The 19143-nt window shown below is 34.0% G+C and overlaps 1 protein-coding gene across 3 annotated transcripts; it reads right to left on the bottom strand.

Moving 5' to 3' along the window:
* Positions 1-1551: 1551 nt before the first annotated feature.
* LOC130647139 (myosin light chain kinase 3-like) lies at positions 1552-17834 on the bottom strand. Of its 3 annotated transcripts, XM_057452892.1 has the most exons (14): positions 16346-17834; positions 13355-13459; positions 7554-8461; positions 7161-7185; positions 6744-6834; positions 6272-6472; positions 5515-5653; positions 4713-4836; positions 4588-4636; positions 4220-4246; positions 3623-3775; positions 3363-3408; positions 3196-3270; positions 1552-3101 (listed from the first exon to the last, which is right to left on the bottom strand). In XM_057452892.1, exons 2-14 carry the CDS (start codon positions 13398-13400, stop codon positions 2685-2687), a joined length of 2301 nt encoding a protein of 766 aa, XP_057308875.1. In that variant the 5' UTR covers positions 13401-13459; positions 16346-17834; the 3' UTR covers positions 1552-2684. The 3 variants fall into 3 exon arrangements, with proteins under 3 accessions (XP_057308875.1, XP_057308876.1, XP_057308877.1); XM_057452893.1 differs by lacking the exons at positions 13355-13459; positions 16346-17834 and adding an exon at positions 11405-12245; XM_057452894.1 differs by lacking the exons at positions 13355-13459; positions 16346-17834 and adding an exon at positions 10513-10537.
* Between the last annotated feature and the right edge of the window lie 1309 nt (positions 17835-19143).

The following is a 19143-nucleotide window of genomic DNA, read 5'->3' as shown; positions in this document are numbered from 1 at the left end:
GCGGTAAACGAGAAAAGATGCCCAAAAAGTAGAAAATTGAATACGGATAATTGAGTTAATATGAGTTAGAAGAAAGTTGATAGGAAAATAAATGTGTTCAGGGAACAGCGAGCGGCGAATTGAATGAAGAAAAAAGATTTAAAATCAAATAGAGAGAGAATTAACATGTAATACAATTTCTGAACCTAATTCAGGTTTCCTACAACCTCGTTCCTAGGAGTTTCTGATTCTCATCGGTGCTGTGCTTATTGATAGATCTCGCCGTCCGATATGCAAAAAGAGACAATAGGTCCTGTGATTGAAGTTGGTGTTTCTCCCATTGGATGCAAAACGAATTCCACGATTACAGTTTACACTAACAAGAAATATTAAGGCGTGATTAAATTCTGCTCATGTTAATATTTTTTTCTGTCCGCATTAAAAAATTATAAGCAGTTGCGAAGTCAAAATTTATTGACCTATATGAACTATATACAATAAGGTTGTAAGAAGGAGGTGGAGCAAGTTGAAATGATTTACCATTGTATGCAATCCAATAGCTAAAAATCCATTCTCTGTATGATTCTTTCTCATATTAACCATGATTGACACAACGTGACGTGTCGCCCCTAGGCTGTATTTTTGGTGGCCAAATATAATAAAGTACAGAGAATAAATACTTGAGTCAAGGAGAAAAGGTAATTGATAACCTCGTCTCCAGAGGGCTCTTCTACGCCTATAATAGGCGTAGAAGAGCCCTGGGATAAGGTTAAGTAATTGACTAATTCTATTCAAAAGCTACGAAATCTACGAAAATAAGGCAAAGAAATTTAATTTTTTTGTCAATGAATTCATTTTGTGTGTTTCTGCGTGCATTGCATACGTAATGGAAAACATTTCTCCCATATGTCTTCGCAATATGTATAACAAGACTGAAGTATAGCTAAGGTATATCATGGAGGGTATATATACAAAGTAAATATTCAATTACCGATGAAAAGCATATTATTGTAAATGGTGCTTGAATCAAAACAGCAAATTGGAGAGAGAGTGAATTCTATGATTCAATTTAACATATGCGTTGTATGCTTTGATAGAATTCCGACGATGATAGTTTTAATTTGTCTATCAACGAGACATCTGATACAGAAACAATTTTTGTTTTGAAAGTAGGCTGTTACAAGTAGATTCCTTTGGTGTGTGTAAGGTTGGTCGTAGTGGTTTGTTGGTTGGTTGTAGTGGTGTTTGGGTTGGTTGTAGTGGTTTGTTGGTTGGTTGTAGTGGTGTGTGGGTTGGTTGTAGGGGTGTGTAAGGTTGGTCGTAGTGGTGTGTTGATTGGTTGTAGTGGTGTGTTGATTGGTTGTAGTGGTGTGTTTGTTGGTTGTAGTGGTGTGTTGATTGGTTGTAGTGGTGTGTTGATTGGTTGTAGTGGTGTGTTGGTAGGTTGTAGTAGTGTGTGTAAGGTTGGTTGTAGTGGTGTGTTTGTTGGTTGTAGTGGTGTGTTTGTTGGTTGTAGTGGTGTGTTGATTGGTTGTAGTGGTGTGTTGGTTGGTTGTAGTGGTGTGTTGGTAGGTTGTAGTAGTGTGTGTAAGGTTGGTTGTAGTGGTGTGTTGAGTGGTTGTAGTGGTGTGTGGGTTGGTTGTAGTGGTGTGTTGGTTGGTTGTAGTGGTGTGTTGGTAGGTTGTAGTAGTGTGTGTAAGGTTGGTTGTAGTGGTGTGTTGGTTGGTCTTAGTGGTGTGTTGGTTGGTTGTAGTGGTGTGTAAGGTTGGTTGTATATATAACAATACTCTCATCACGGTACAAATTAAATTAGCATACAATAGAATTCCCAACTAATGAAATCATTTTGTTTTATCACATGATTTGTTCTAGCCAATTAAAAACGTAAACTAGGCATTTATAAAATACGAAACATTTTTGTACGGGGATGTTTCATGGACGATTTAAAAAACATTGGAGTAAATATAATTGCCACAGACAGACAGATACATATATAGATAGATTTAACTGTTATAATTCAATCGAAACTTACTGACGTCCAATCAAGTTTGAAATTTTTATATGCTCTTATTAACCATGTACCGTCTAAAAAAACAAATGGTGTTTGGTTTCTATTTTTCTTTCTCCTTTTTTACCTTGACCTTTTTTTATGTGAATTTGAGCTATGGGGGTGGGGTTGTTGGTTTAAAGGAATGTGCAGAAGTCGCATCTTTTTTGTTACATAGCAGATTTGTTTTGAAAATATTCCGCAATTAGATCCCGTTATTGTCGCAAAATTGTACATTGTATAGTATGTCATAAGAGGATAAAGAACAGAACAAAATGGGAGTTACGTAATTTTTAGAAGATCGGAGAAGGACTAAAAATCAGCAGCGGGAAGATATAACTTCTTAATGGACTTATCGCTAACAAGTCGTTATAGTGTCCTAAATTATAAGTTTGACTTTTGACCACTTTGCTTAAAATTGCCACTGTCCTGCTTTAAGTGGCTGGGATAGGTTGGAGAAAGAACATTCTTCGCGCGAACATAAAAACAAAATGCTATTTACAATTTTTTTATTAAACTTGTACAAAACAGTTAACAGACAATCATGACGTAATTAAAAATACTACGTATGCGAAAAGATATTGTTTAAACAGGTTATAAATATGGCATATAAATAAAATTTGTGTAGAAAAAAACCATATAAGTTTCCATGGTAACCTTATCTTTCATCATCACTATGCTCGTTCATATTTGGCGGTCCGTTGCTTCCAGGTAGGTGGCCCTCGGATATCATCCTTTGCAGGTATTGTCTAAGACCGTCTGGTGTCGTTGTATCTTCCGGTATATCAACCGAACGATCAGAACTGTTAGCTCTACTGCGATTGGTCGAGGCTATCGAATCAATGCTATCACGTGTTATCTTTACCATTGGTCCGTTTGAAATGTTATTGTTTACTTGGTCTTCCTCATTTTCTTCATTCTCCTCGCTTATTGCTGTTGCCTGCAATGCATTTGGGACAGCGAGTAATCTTGATGAACCAGTTTTCATCATGGGATTTGTTCGAGAGTTCAAGGTGCCGTGACCGACTCCGAAGGAGCTGAAGCGTCGAATTGCTCGAACTGCACTTACGTTTGGCTGGAAAAGGATGTTAAATTATCAAATTTCTACTGTATACAATAAAATAACAAATAAAATAACAAAAACACTGAACGGTTGAAAGACATCCAACCTTGTCTTTTCTTTTCTCCAAAAATGTTTTCATATTCTCAAGATCTATTTTAATATTCTTCGACTGAGGGTTGGCCTAAAAAATTATGCAAACGAATTATTGTTTACGGCTAGCACAGATTGGTTACACGTCTTAAAGTAGCAAACATCCATGACAGTATCACTTACCTTCATCCACGTGTGAGTCAGGCATGCTACTACATTGGCACGTTTTCTAAGAAATCAACAAAAATATAATACCCCAGATACGCCCCTAAAGAATCATAACAAAGAAGTAAAGGGAATATATAAAAAAAAATTAAACTGAGTAGCCCAAATTATCACTTCTTTAACAAATTTCGTCTCCAAATTAATGTTTGCGACTGGCATTTGAATCCTACAGTGCCATTAAATTTATGAAGGTATTAATAACTTCCCTTTCCACTTACTTCGGGTTACTAACCAACAGAGAATCTATGAACTGTTTCGCATCGTTCGAAATGTGTTCAAACGTGTCACCTGGGAACTCATATTCTCCACATGATACATTCAACAAAGTATCGTTGTCGTCTTCACCGATAAAAGGAGATATACCACTCAACCTAAAATAAGGACCAACTCTGTACAGCACTGGATTAAAAAAACATAGATATACCCCTCTGTACAGTTCTAGATTAAAGATATGTCTTATCTAAACTCAACTTCAATCGCGTCCCCAGAACTATTTCAGGCAACTATCTCGAAGAGCTCAGGGGACGAGAATGACTCGACTTACACGGAGCTAACAATTAAAAACATACAGCTCTCTACCAATCCTTAATCCCCACCTTGATCCAAGACTTAACCCCAAGTCTTAATTTCTACTGTCGATGTTATGCCTGCTTCTTTATGCTTCCTACAGTTCAGATGATTTTTTTTCATTAAAAATGGCGACACTGCGCTGTATGTGTGCTCTGTTTACCACGTTTCTTATGTAATCATTTTCAAAACTTATCGTGGTAACAATTATTATTTAACTCATAGATGGAAATACAAGTTTTTCTTACATCACATAAGCCAAGACACCAACACTCCTAAAAAGGTAAATAGCATGTTATAGAAAACTCAAACAGTATGAATTTAAAAATATATGTCCTGCTAATTCAAACTCGAACCTAGGACTCTTTAGGCCTCATGTAATAAACCTAAAAAGGCCTGGAAAAGAGTTGTGTATAATTAAAAGTACTGGAATTTTAATTATCAAGAAAGGGTGCTTATTTGAGTGCAAGGTGCATTGAAGGGGTTCCTCTTTAAATGTATTAAATGAGTCACCCCCTCTCGCCAAGTTGAATGTGAGCTCGATTGCAATCAACAGTAAAGAGACCCACCGAGCAAATATGGCGCAGTGAACTGTTAAAAATCATAAAACACTTACCACATGTCACTAGCCAAGGAGACTGGGTCAAAACTTAAGATTTCAGGAGCTGAAAAAAAAGTGCTGAGTCAGTTTTTTTGAACAACAATAGATTGCAAATAATTTGTGATTAATAACATACTGACCAACAAATTCCGGTGACCCGGCCGTGACCTTGATATCTTTTTTGTTTTCAAGTTGTTTCGCAAGACCAAAGTCGATTAGTTTTATATCCATAGTTTCACTGTTTACACAAACTATATTTTCAGGCTGTAAAAGATGATAAATAAATAAATAAATCAGAATTAAAGATTTCATACAATGTCACCGTATACACTTGATTTTTTACAATTTGCCCTAAACATTGTTTAACTATATAATTAAGAAAAAACGCCCCAAAAATTGTTAGTAATCGTTTACCTGGTTAAGTTTATACATGCAATTGTTTATTTTCTAAGTATTTCGTAATTTTGGTAATTTTTTAGCCGATTATTCAAATTTGTAATTGTTTATAATAAAAAAGTGTAAGATGAAGTAAAAGGAAAAGCAAAAGCGTTTGATCTTTTGAATGGCTTTATGGCCACACCTTCTAAAAAGGTTCCTTTCAAATGGATGCTGGAAACAACGAAAATGTTGGCTGAGAAAAGGAATTTCCTATTCGAGAAAGATTTGTTTTTATGTATTTTTATGAAAGCAAAAAATTAAAATATATTAAATTATCAGTTTGATAATTATAAATAGAAAAGAGTTTTGATTAAAGGTGCATCTTCACTAGGTAAAATATTCCTAGCAGAATAATTTTTAAGCTCGAAAGCGCCGGAAATCTTCTTTTCTTTCCGCACGAAGTATTACGCCTAGTGGGGATGAGGGTTAACAGTTGGTTAGCTGTCTAGGATCCAACAACTGTCGTATTTGCTTAGTAAACCCTTTTAAAATGAAAAACCTCACCTTTAATTCAAGATGGCAGATATTTTTTGAGTGCATGTGACAAAGCCCTTGCAGTATCTGTTTCATGTAACCAACACAATCCGCTTCCGTGAGTGATTGCTTTGCAATAATCCGTTCAAATAGCATTCCACCGCTCACACTGAAAATAAATTCGAAATGTTATCTGAAACATTTTATTTTCATTTATTCATTTATTTATTTTTATATCCATTTTTCTTTTTTTACAGTAGTTTACTTGTCGTTATGTGTTTAGCTACTCTGCTTTCACCCACGTCCTCAGAGATTTCTGCATTTTTGATGTGATTAAAGTAATTAGCTTCTGCTACGCGTCTCGACACTCTGTACAACTTTCTTAAAACACATAGCGGGGTAACCGCGAATTTATTTTGGAATTATGAAAATCCGCCTTCATAAAAACACGGCGTAATTTCTTAAAAACCTTCTAGCGTTGTATAATGAGCAAGTATGTTTCAGCCGATGAGCTGTTTGATATAACATTATTCTTGTCAGACGGGTTAAAAATTAATGTGGTTACTAAAATGCGGACTGGCAACACTTTATTTCATTCAATTAGTTTATTTTATTTAATTAAAAATTCACATTATTTGATTTACTCTGCGGGGAATCGCAGACAAATTGCTAAAATATTTATTTGCGTACATAGTTAGACTTAATTTGTCTCAGTTAGTTTGCAGAACGGTTGTGAGATGGCAAGTAAAGGATATGACTTAACAAGGTAATAAGAACCGGTACGTACTATTCTTGAATTATGATAATTTGCGCGCCCAAATCGTAAACATCAATGACATTCATTAATCGAACTTGATGAAGTTTTTTCATGATCTCCACAGTATTCAACACATCCTCACGCAGTTTGGATGTAACTTTAATATACTTGGCAGCGTATATATCTCCGGTTGATTTTTCCACAGCTTTGTATATTTTTCCGAATTTTCCTCTAAAAAACAAAATGCCGGTTGACGAAACTTATTTGCTTACTTTACTTTGGCGTTTTTTCTATCAAATAACCATGTGCAACTTTTATCGGCCGATGGAGCGTTATTACCAGCTTCACAGCACTCCATCGTATTTGTTTGTAACTGATAATACGGCTAACACTTCATGTAGAATGTTATTGTTTGTTTATCCGTTTTGCTCCCTCTAATCTGATTACACGCTTATCAAACATTAAGATAAAATTTCTTAATGAAAATTAAAGACATTCATACCGTCCTAGCTCGTCCGCCATTTCAAACATTTTATTGGGATCCCCTTTTTTCATCGTAACGTCATGACGTGATGGCAGTAAAAGAGACGTATCTATATAACGAGATAACCTCAAAATCACTATCCTTTCAATCAGTGCTTCTGTTTCGTGTCTTAGTAGAGAAAAAGCTCTGGAAACGAAGTTGGTCATCAAGTTACGGTAGCTAAGCAGACATTGGGTAATAAATTATCGAGAGATTTAAGCTAGTTTAATTTCAACTGTACACTCATCAGTTAGAAATTTCATTGTTATTATTCGCTCTACAAAGGTGAAACGAACATGCTAAGAGTTTAATAGTTCAAAAAAACTAACAGTACTGCACAGTTGTGTTTCTAAAAAAGAATGAATATTGAGCTAAAATGTAATATAATTCTCTCACCTTCTTCTATCTCCAGTATAACTACCTAAAATAAAAAAAAGACAGAGTAAGAGTTAGAAGAAAGTCTTCTGTTTACAGAGTCTCTGAAGCAATGACAACTTTATTTTTAAGGCTTTATGTATCTGTTCCACTTTGGCATAGAAAATAAATTTTTATTCATCTCCCAGTACCATACTTAAAAAGATACTGAGAATAAGGTTGCTAAAAATACGATATAACGTCATCATAAAAGCCAAAATGCAATGGGAACGAGGTTGATGAATTTAAACAGAAAGGTCAAGTCACGTCATAATAGGATAATGAATGATATATCTTACTCATCGCTATTCACCAGCACAAAATTCCTTATATATGTTTGGGTTAGGCGAGGCAAATTACATGTTATCCACATACCTCATCTTCTTCTTCCTCTAAGAGCTCTTTTTCTGCATGATTTTCTTCGGCTGACGGCAAATCATTCGTTAAACCTTCGGTGTTATTACCAAGGATCGACTTCCAAATTTTCACCTCGTGTTTCAACCTTTCGCTTTCTCGGTATAATTCGTCATATATCGTTATAATCTCGTCTCTCTCTTTTATCAAGTCTTCATTATCTACAGCTAAGTCTTCGTTTTCTTCAACAATTTTTTCATTCTCTAACTGTGTAGTGATTAGCTCTTGCCGCAGTCGGCCAATTTCGTAATTTGCGTCCTCTAGTTTTATTCCCAACCGTCTGGTCTGCATTTTTTCTTCGTCTAAAGTAGATTCAATTTTCTTGACTTCTTTTTGAAGTTTTTTTATTTTTTTGTTGAAGTCTTCCCTTTCGGTGACAGATTGGTCTAACTTTTGTTCTAGTTGAATAAATTTTGCTTCGTTTTCTTTCTTCTCGCGTTCGAATTCTTCTTCCATTTCTTTCAACTGTTTTTGATACTGTTTACAAAACACACAGCTCTCGTCTGCCGTCATTTTTTCTCTCTTCTTATTTTGTTTATTTCGATCAAGAGGTTTTTCAAAAGAGTTTTCACATTCTTTTTTACACCCCTGTCTCTCTTTTAAAGCTGGGTCAAGATTATTAGAGATAACTTGCCCGTTATCTGGTCTGTCTTTTATCGCTGCTTCAAAATTATTACTGACTTTTCTTAGATCAACAAGTTTTCGGACTTCGTATTTCAACAGGGAAGCTTTCGGCGGTTCATCATTTTCGACAACTCTTCTCCTCCTTGGTATGTTGTTACTGTTATCTCGATCGAAGAACTTCTTTCTACTTTCGATATCACAATACGAACGCTCTCTAATCCCTCCACGGCTTCTGTCTCCTTTATCTAAAAAAATATAACACAATCTGCAAGATTTGACTCGTCAGTTTATTCCTTTCATTGACAGAGCTAAGAATTCCAAAAATGGTCTTGACGAAAGAAAGATAGACATGTTTTATGAAGTGACTCTTCAGAAATAAGTAGCTTGTGAACAAAACTGCTTTGACAGGTTCAAGTATGTCAAACATAAAAACCGGAACTATAAAAGTCGTTCTTCCGTTGCACCGATCGCTGCAGGAACAATAAACTGATATCAAGAACGGATTGTTTAGCGAAATCGAATGTGCAGATGTATTTGAGCTCTTTTTGTGATTTACAATGGAACGATGGGATTTTGCTAGTTTTCAAAATACAAAACAGAGCGTCAGAAGTGTTATTTTTACCAACAAAAACAACATCAACAACAATGCTATACTCAAACGGTTTAAAACATTTGCATAAATAAAGTTTAACTTCTAGGGGTTTCCTAGATAATTCAGATGTATAAAAAAGCTTTGCATCTAGTAAAGTTGAGAGAGGACAACAAACTAATCCCTGGATTGTTTCTTGAAAAGAATTAAACACCTTTATCTTTTTTTCCCTTCACAACAAAAATTTGTTTACACAAAACCAAACGTAAACATTATGATCGTATTACAAAACACAACATCCTTTCCTTCACTAAACTCTCTCTATCTTACTCTCTTTTTGTTTCTTTCTCTTCTCACAAAAAACGTAAACAAATAAAAATTGGCAATACTAAGATCATTTTATCAGCAATTTGATCTAATTTAACCTAACAAAAAGATAAAAGTTCTCCGTTCATTAGCGCGCACACATAAGAAATTATTTAACACGGACGTAATGAAGTTGTAGCTAACGAACATATGAATTAAGTTTTCGACACTTTGACAATATAATTCAGAAGTTTAGAAAGATTTTATGAATATTATATAATTTTTTTAACACATTATAACATACAAAGCTGTACATTTGCCGCTGTAGCAGTGCCATTTATAGGCTTCGGTAAAAATGCACAATTTCGGAAAATTACAAAGCCAGGCTTTAAACATGGGAATCACGCTTCATTTACAAAAAGAAGCATTGATCTTACATAAAATGAAACCTTAAACTGCTAGAGCCATGTTTTTCAAGATACATCTAATCGCTAGACCGTCGAATATTCCACAGAGAGATCACCTGTCACACATGTTTCGCGCATGGGTATTTCGTGCATCTTTGCACGCATATTATCACGAAGTAATGAAATTTGCCTGGACGGGTTTTTTTTGTAATTATAGGTGCGATTTTAACAGCGTTTTTGATTACAAAACGATCTTTAAGTTGTCTCAAAGACAGAAAGCGAATAATACTAGTCCCGTAGAACCCGTGGAAGAACTCACGGGTTTTTTGGTCCTTAGATTCTCGCCTGACGTACATATTTCCTGCATCGATATTTTGTACGTTTTTGTCCGACTTTCAGCCGGAAGTAGTGAAATTACTTTTCTGGGTCTGCAGAGACAGACAAAATAATCTTTTTATTGGCAAACAAGGAAATATTTGCATTCTTGTCTCCAGGGTACGTCTCAAAAGGAAAAAAAAACAAAGAGCCCTGGGACATAGGTTGACTTTAGTACCGAAAGTTTTTTAAGTGGTTTCTTAAAAATGAAGTGCAAAATAATCAAATTTTAAAAATGAGTTTTTAAAAAATAAAAACACTGGACAACGCCCTTTTGCAGATAAATTTTATTGCTCTCTACTAAAACGAAAAAAGGGAGAGTGAAATATCACAGTGCATAACCCTAAGCTCCTTAAAAGCTTCTTCATTTTTAGAACAAGTAAGCTGGACTAATAAATATTTTTAAAATCTAAAAGTAAAAAAATCTAAAATCTAAAATCTAAAAGTAATTTATGTAAGTGTATAAGTAACTCCAAACTTTATGGACGACCAAGAACGTATTTTAGGAAGAGTTGATCAACAGTGATACATTAAAGATTCCGCCTTTGCTAGAGGAAATCAAAAACTTCTTCGTAACAGAAAAGCTGGTTAACTGAGCCAAAAGTATGTTTACACTCACCTTTAAACATTCTGTAAGTTGGGTTCTCAAAACTACGCGCTAAAAGATAGACAACTTTCGTCTATTAAAACCTCCAAATCGTTTTTTTTTTTTTTTAAAAAAAAATTTATGTCAATTAAAAATATGTATTTAGCTCTCATTACAAACGACATTAGTACATATTCTTAATTGGCCGCTCATTAGTTGATTAATATCAAACTTAGATTTAATTGGGGACGAGTTCTAACAATACACGTTTTTTTATGGACATTTCAGAATGTAGGGTTTAAATAATGCGCAATTAAGTGCTATTACGTGAAAATTATGGTGGCGTAAAAATTTAACCGTACCGTAAAAAGGTCGAATAAACATCCCCACTTAAAAATACGTTTCCAAATTAACGCCTTCTAAATGAGCGCCCGCGTGTGAGACGATAAAAAATTATATTAATAATTTTGTAAATTTACTTCTGATTATCCATTTTTTTCTTTTTAGCACAGAAAATATTTCCTTTTTAAACACACGAACAACAATATCTTTTCCTTGCAGCAAAAGTGCTGTCACAACCTCGTCCTTAGGCTATTATTATATAATTTGCTGAGGTTCTTTTCAAAACGTTAAGCAGTAACAAGAAAAAGCCTTTTTCAAAGAAATTATGACATCTTCTAAATTCTCCCCAGGACTATTCTACACCTATAATGAGACAGGGTGATCACTTTTTATCATAGACACAAGCTTCGAAGTGTCTTAATTTGCTTGAAAAAAATTTTTTTTCGTAGGTTCTGGTCAGAACAGAGGGTTAAAGAAAGTCATTTTATTTAAAATACTTTATTAAATTGATAAAGGAAAGTTTAAATAAACAAAAGATAAACCGAACCATAAAAAACAGAAAAGAAGAATAACAATGACTTACTAAGGAAAAACATGACATTTCCCATCAACTCGGATTCTGACATTTTAACGAGTTTTTGTAGGTGTTCCTACGCTTCATAAGTTAGTTCGATATTTTAAAAAGTTTAAAAATATAACGTTAGTTTAAAAAAGAACAAACAAATGAATCGCTGATAAAAAATTATGTAAAAGAGTAGGCAAACATAGGCTTGGATAAGGTTTCACTTAAATTTGCTTTTTATAAATTCTTTTTTTAGTTTTTAAAGCAGCCGGATTAGAAGGACTATTCGTGTTTAATATAATATGTTTCCAAAACAAATTTTTATAATGAAATAATCTTTTTATACCCATGGCAACATATAAAGCTTAATTAAAAATTTAATGCGACAAACAAATATTTGGTATACCGATTCTATTTCTTTCGATGCTAAAGGTCATACACCCAAGAAACGTATGATGGTTGAAGGTACCAAATTGTAAAAAAAATTTTTGCAATATTTTGTAATTTTCTACGACTTAACTCAACCTAATGTGGGACTTTTACGACCGTGATAATCAAAACTGGCGGGAAAAGTTCAACAAGGTCAAGGACTGCGAAAACAGAGGCCAGGGGTAAGGATGTTTTCTTTTCTTTTAACAAAAATATCGCGCCATTTATTATATTCTAATAATTATAATCTAAATTACCATCGGATATATAAACAGCCAAAATATTTTGGCTATACACCAGATTACACGAGACACGTGATTATGGGTTCAGCAAATTTGCTTTCTGGCGTTTTATATTTGTTTTTCAAACGTTTTAATGTCACGTGATGCGTGTGTTTGACCATGCTTCTATGTTGCATGGAAACAGTCATTTTAGAAGTATATGATGTAATATAAATACATTTTGTGCAATATATAACAATTGTATTATAATTTAAAAGACAAATTTTCAACGTGTTCATTTCGCGATACTTTCATCCTGTATAACTTAAGTTCCCTTAAATGTTCCCATTAAACTTTTATACGGAGAACCTTTTCTATAAAACGATGAAATGACAAAGTGAATTTCTGGGATTAACGCTGCGAACAACAAATTTATGGAAGCTTAAATGAGTTCCAAATTTTAAAAAATGCGCAAGAATTTAGGTGCGTTAAAAGTTCCTTATAGAAAGGAACTAAAAAATTAAGACCGGGAATTTATTGTCATTTCCATGGATTTTATAGACTAGTTAAAATTACAACTGTGAGAAAAGCTTATAGTTGAGTTTTGCTACTAGCATCTACCCTCTACCATTCTCTTATTACTTTGTAATGTGTTTTCAAGCTATAGAAATTAGATCGCACACACGCGATGTAAACAGATTTACATTTTCGCGGTAGTGAAAAAGAAGCTTGGTGATATGTCATTCTGACGTCACAGCATTTACCACGTATATGCAGTCCATAACCAAAAAACAGAATGAAGGTTTATTGCAGGCACACCTACAACACTTTGCAATAAGGATGCGCTAAAACTCAACCTCATTCCCATGGTAACTTATCGCTCCTCACGCCCCCCGGATAGCAAGAAGTTGACCCGGGAACGAGGTTGAGTAAAACTCTGTCTCGTATAGTCGCGATTAGCATAAAGCTGAAAAGTTTGAAATTTTAAAATAACCATCCACGAAAGTAACTTTCCCTTGATTTTTTTGTGTCCTTTTTTTGACTCGCAAGATTTTGTTTCACAAATAATTCCTTCCTTTAAAGTATAAAGCTAGAGCATGGTGACTAGGCCACCACTAGGAGAGGGGCTGCTTTTTTCCAAGTCCCTCCAACCAGCTAGCTATCGGTTTCATTTAAAACACGGGTGAATCCAATGTCAGACGAATCCAGCTTGTAGCAGTCACCGGAAGGAGTGTCTTTAACAAACTCTATGAGTGAGATCTAAAACAGTGTGCGTGGTGAGAATGTTTATGCACGCGTACAAAAAAAATAAAACACTCACCGTGTGCACCAAACCGCTGATTTACTCGAGTAACTGTCGACGTCATGCTTAGGTCAGCAGAAGTTGGTAACAACCAAACCTTCTTGTTTTTGTTTTTTTACTATCCTAAAAGTGAATAGATTATAATGTAAAAGATGTTAAAAAAATATCTGACAAAACAATGCACTGAAAACTACTGCACGACATCATGTAGGGCGGTCAGGAGTGGCAATAAAGTATATATGGTATTTGTACATGCCATGTTTATTGACTAGGAACAATTGTTATTTTTCTTTAGTTCAGATTAGCACATCCAGCAGAAGTTCCTCATTCCGTTTTCTATCCGCTCTTGCACCGGTGAAAGGTAAAAGAAAACAGAAACAAATTTAGTAACTACTAAGAAGGAGAGTGATCTCTATCGTAAAGATATAACAAATTGTTCATACGCAAACTATTTTACAATATATAGTTCCCGTCCTCGCCTACATATCTAAATCTTAAGTTCTAATTAGATTTTTCTAACTAAAATTATGAATACAAGGATCCGTACATATAGCAACTTTTTCTATCACGCAGTTATGTTTTTGTGTTCTCATTATATTCTTGATGGTTTCTTTTGGTTTTATTTATAATTTTTGACAGCTTTACCCAAAAAAGTTTAAATCAGCTTTAATACTCATCCAATGCGTGGATGTTCGACCTTTTGTAACATCTTTTTCCTAGCCACGGAAATTAGAAACGCCACGTGAATTGGCAGCTTGCACACGGAACAAAACAAAGAAATTTTTATTTACGTTATTGACAAATTTTGTAGGAAGAAACTCGCGGGATTTTTTTTATAAAAAGGTGGAAATAAATGCATGCTATTGTCTAAAAGCATAACTAACATTAAGCATAAATAACATAACATAAATGTTGTGTGTTTCTTTTGCCAAAACAATCCATTATTTTAATTCCGTTTAAATAAAAATTAACCATAAAACAAACAGTAATTCTTTATAACCATCTTCTCGACTTAACCACCCGTCTGTCCATTATTAATGCGTGTGTTATTGCGAAAAACATATTAAATGCTTCCTTTTTCATTCCATTGATATAACTTTTTAAAACATTAACTTGCTTCCTGTCAGGAAAGTAGGTCATGAAATCGGGTCAGAGTATGGCAAACCAGTTAACAGTTGATGACTCTAGCAGCAAAGTCAAAATGAATATGGTTTAGGGGGTCTGTATGGGGTGCGGTCCATAAGTTATATTATTCTAACCCAGTTGTCTAAACATGGGCGCACACAAAAAAAGAAATTTAAAAAAAAAATATAATGAAACCGACACAGCATCAAAAGCCACCCCAAAATTCATGGCGTTAAAATAAACGGATGAAATTAACACGAGACATGAAACAAATCAACAAGACTGTGATATAAAAACGTACGAAAAAATTCCTTCAACATGGGGGATGCGCTGACATTGGAGTCAATTTAACCGACCACAAAGTTCGTTTGTTACCTTTCAACTTCACCACAAATTATTTCTCACAATCGGTATTTTCTTTAATAAATGCCACTGCCAACAACTTCATCGATTTCCACCACGCAACTATATCATTTTCGGTTTGTTTATTGCAAGGAACTTGGCACAAAACATCGTGACGTCACAAAGTCAAAGGTTTCATATAATGGTGTGTTGATGTTGCTTTTCAACAAAAAATGAATATCAGAAAGATCAACTCAAATCAATCAACCGCCAGAACCAAAATTATTTTAAACTGCAATATTAAATTTTCTACACGACAGGAAAATCAAAATAGGTCCTTCTGAGGGCTTAAGAAGTTCTGTATAATTGGATGTTTAGATCATCAAAATGAAAGTTTGATTGTTCATTGTATTGTAAATAAAACACGAGGTAATGTTTTTGTGTGTGTGTGGTGTGTGGTGTGTGGCGTGTGGCGTGTGGCGTGTGTCAATTGTTTTCTTAATCTGCAGAAGCCATAGGTCTAATAATCGACTGAGCATCCTACTTACTATGTATTTCACAGAATTATCTTGTGGCGATTATCAATTAAGGTATAGATAGGATAAGTTAAATGAAAAAAGTCTTTGTTTTAGTAACAGAAACATATTAAAGGGGATTAAAATTTGCATCTATTTTGTATCATTCATTTTTTTACTCAGTAAGATAATTAGAAAAACCAGCAGAAACTTCTTTAACAGTTGTACCCTCTTAAATTATTGTCCAAACATTATCCATGATTGAATGTAATTGGTGAAGCCATTCAGTCTTTTTCTGATTGGTTTAGACCCGGAAATCACCTGATTAAGGAAAGGAAATTCGTCTGGCTAATTTCGCATCCTCTATTAGTAATCACTGAACACAAGTAATCCTATATTATATTTTTCATTTAAAGCGTGATCTTATTACAGCTTCTGCCTGCCCATTTACCCTTCTCCACAGTGCTACACTCCTCCGAGAGATGTAGAGACTATAATCTAGTCTTGATGGGAATACAGGCACAATACAAATACAAGTAACCCAAAGTTCCTTCATTTCAGCTACAGTCTTAAAAATTGACAAACCAGATATAATCTTAAATAGTTCTGATAAGAAAATAAGTTAACATTATCAAAGTGAAAACTGGCTTACTCTTTAACTCGATATAAGTTGAATAGACGAGCTTATCTTATCTCGTCAGGGCCATCGAGACATGGAGATATGAAAATAACGTCTACGAAAACAGAGGATATGATAAGCAATATTACAGCATGACTTATCCAGAGTTTGACTTTGTAACAATTTCCACTACGTAAACTATTCAAATGGTGAACCATCTATTATCATAGCTCATGTAACCAAAGCATAAGTATTTAATTTAGAACTTAAAGAAGAAGCAGTTCACGCAAAAACAATTTTATGGAACAGCATTTTATCATGGAAATTACAACACAATTATCATAGCTTCTGTAACCAAGAAATTACACCACAATTACCATCCACATCATAAAAAAATTAAATGGCTACCTTTGTGTTAAGGATGCACTTTCGGGCGACAACCCTCTTGGTTTATACAGCTAGTTCCCTGTATTGCACTCGAGATAGTAAGAAGGAAATATAAAACGGATAAATAGCTAAATAGCAAAGAAAAAATAATTAAACAAAAAAATAAATTAATAAAAACAAACAAACAAACAAACAAACAAACAAACAAACAAACAAACAAACAAACAAACAAGAAAGAAAGTAAGACAGGAAGAAGGAAGTAAGAACTTAAAGTTGTAACTGAATATAGTTCTAAAATGATCGTCAAAATCATCATAGTATCAGTAGTACTCGAGTTTCTGCTACAGCCCAACAATACTCTTTATTTATTCTCGATGTCCATTCAAATAAAAATGCTCGCCTATAAACATTTTAATGACGGCTTGTGTTTACACAATGAATTCAATTAGACACTTAATTAAATATAATACTCCTTCTAACTCGAGGAAAAAAATAATTTTCTGTTTGCTAGACAACGTGTAGGGATAAAGTATTGATGGTCACACACGGTCTGTGTTAACCTTCATCAAGCAAGATGTGTTCACTATTTCCATGAAACATTTGACGTAAAAACCAGAGGAGTAGACAGCAGGTGGAACATATTCACACCAGCCTAACTTATCTCCATCAAGTCCTATCCTCTCGAGCTTGTAATGGCTGTTGAATAAACATTTTTGGACAGTTTCAATCTCTGTATTTCAGGTTGAAATGATGCGTATGAGAAATGCTACTAGCTGTAACACAGAATAGGCATCCCATTAAGGATTGATTTACGCTATAGATCTTGATTATATTGATTACACTTAGGAAAAAAGAATAAGGAATAACAAAAAAACATGCGCAGTGAGAAAAAAAGATAAAGCAAGACATTTGAATTAAACCAGCATATCTTGTCAGTGCGATAGTGAATTTTATCATCTCTAGTCATATGACGTCTGAGTAAAGTTCACAATTTCAACACCACAATTCAGCTACTGTCCTCGCACTCATTAAAAATATAATTAACATGATTACTTGAAACAGAAATCAGCGTATCTAAACGTCTTCATCAACACACTATAATAATTTCAAGACAAGTCGGTAACTTTGATATAATTTGAGCCTACTTTGATACTGTAACATTGAAAGAGTGCTTACGTATGAGCCAACATTAACATGAATCATACACATAACGTCAAAAGTTTTAACCCCTCTTTACCTCGTCGGCCCGCTAAGTAACTACGACGTACAATAACTTTATACAGATATACAGAGTCACGTGACTAGAGACGAGTTAATGAATAATAAACAATGTTTATAGAGCATGTTGATTCAAGGACTACAAAGCAATAAAAGTTACGAAAAATTCGTTTGATAAACATTTCATGTGTTATTTTAAACGTACATTTTCAGGACCAGTTTTTGTGGTGTTAGTTAGCGACATAAAGTTGATTGAAAACTAATACTAATTTTACTTTAAACAATTTAAAACTTTATAAAAATAACTCCTGGAGACAAAGCTGTGACTTTTGTTCTTGTTTATTCTCCTTAAGAAGTAAATAGATCTAAAAAACTAGCAAATAAAAATAAATAATATTGTAAACTTTAACTTCATGTAAAAAGTTCATTAAAAATTGTAAATGAAATTCAAACTTCTTCCAAAGGTCGTTTATATTTTGTTTTCAATAATATCAAAATATATCCGTTTTATCAGATAAGTGGAATTACATGCCAACATAAGAAAGGAATAGGTTCTACTTTTGGGAGGGAAGGGGAGGAAAGGGTTAGGGTTGGTATGGTCTTTGGGGGCAATTATTACCACTATCAACAATTGTTACAAACAATAACATCTTTTGGTTATAAGCTAAATCAACACATCGTTAGTTCTGTTTGTCTGGGAGTTAAAACGGTAGCTGACAAGTATGTCAGTGGTGTCGCAATATATAGTTGCTAAAGAAAGAAATTCTGAGATGACAAGGATGACTGCAAAGCAGTCTAAAAAAATAATCATGTACACCAAATGAGAATGGAGTGAGCTTCACATTTTGCTCACACGCATCAACAATAAAATGAGAATCTTGAAAATTTATTTGAAGGCCTCTATACTTTGCAGGCAAGAGAATAACTTTTCTAACCGGATTTTTAACTAGTTAACTAAAAAAATTACCTTTAAATTCTTAGAAAATGCAAGTCTTACCAGTCACAATCATAGCCTTTCTGTTATTATGATAGGAAACTTGATAAAATAAATCGACGGAAGGCGCAGACTGAAAGAAAACTAATGTCAGAGACCACTACTTCAGAAACGCAAAAAAAATAACAAAAAAGTCCTAATACTTATAGATAAGTCTGAAGCCTACCTATTTACACCCGATTTTCCACCTTCCTAAATATATAAACACTTCTAAAACTACAAACATCTTTTTTTAATTTCACACTGTAATTAATGACGATGGAGATTATATTTACACTCAGTGAAGGAGAGACAATGCGAGAGATATTACGCATATTCTTATCAAACAGCAGAGGAAAAGATGTGACAGACACCGCTATGTAAATACTACCATAGAATGTGATGACATATTTCTATGATAAGATTTTGTCAACTTTGCAAAGATGGCACAGAACATGTCAATTATAAAGATAATCTTGTTAACACCACTGTAGTAAACTTCGATACAAGACCTCTTCGGATAATGAGAATTATGGTAAAAAAGACCTGGGTATGACAGTGCTTTATGTGCATACAGGGTGTGTATTATGAATTAACTAACGGGTTTTAGTTGAGTATTCTTATTAAA

Source organism: Hydractinia symbiolongicarpus, chromosome 6 (genome assembly GCF_029227915.1).
Source record: "Hydractinia symbiolongicarpus strain clone_291-10 chromosome 6, HSymV2.1, whole genome shotgun sequence".
Classification (NCBI taxonomy): Eukaryota; Metazoa; Cnidaria; class Hydrozoa; order Anthoathecata; family Hydractiniidae; genus Hydractinia; species Hydractinia symbiolongicarpus.
The sequence above is the reverse complement of the archived record's forward strand: the minus strand, read 5'-3'. Positions and strand labels throughout refer to the sequence as shown.

Coding starts and splice junctions, on each gene's coding strand:
- LOC130647139 (XM_057452892.1), bottom strand. CDS start 13,400: ATGACGTCGACAGTTACTCGAGTAAATCAGCGGTTTGGTGCACACG. Junction 4,637..4,712: donor CGGGTCACCGGAATTTGTTG/GTCAGTATGTTA, acceptor CTTTTTTTTCAG/CTCCTGAAATCTTAAGTTTT. Junction 3,776..4,219: donor GGTGTCTTGGCTTATGTGAT/GTAAGAAAAACT, acceptor TCCTTATTTTAG/GTTGAGTGGTATATCTCCTT.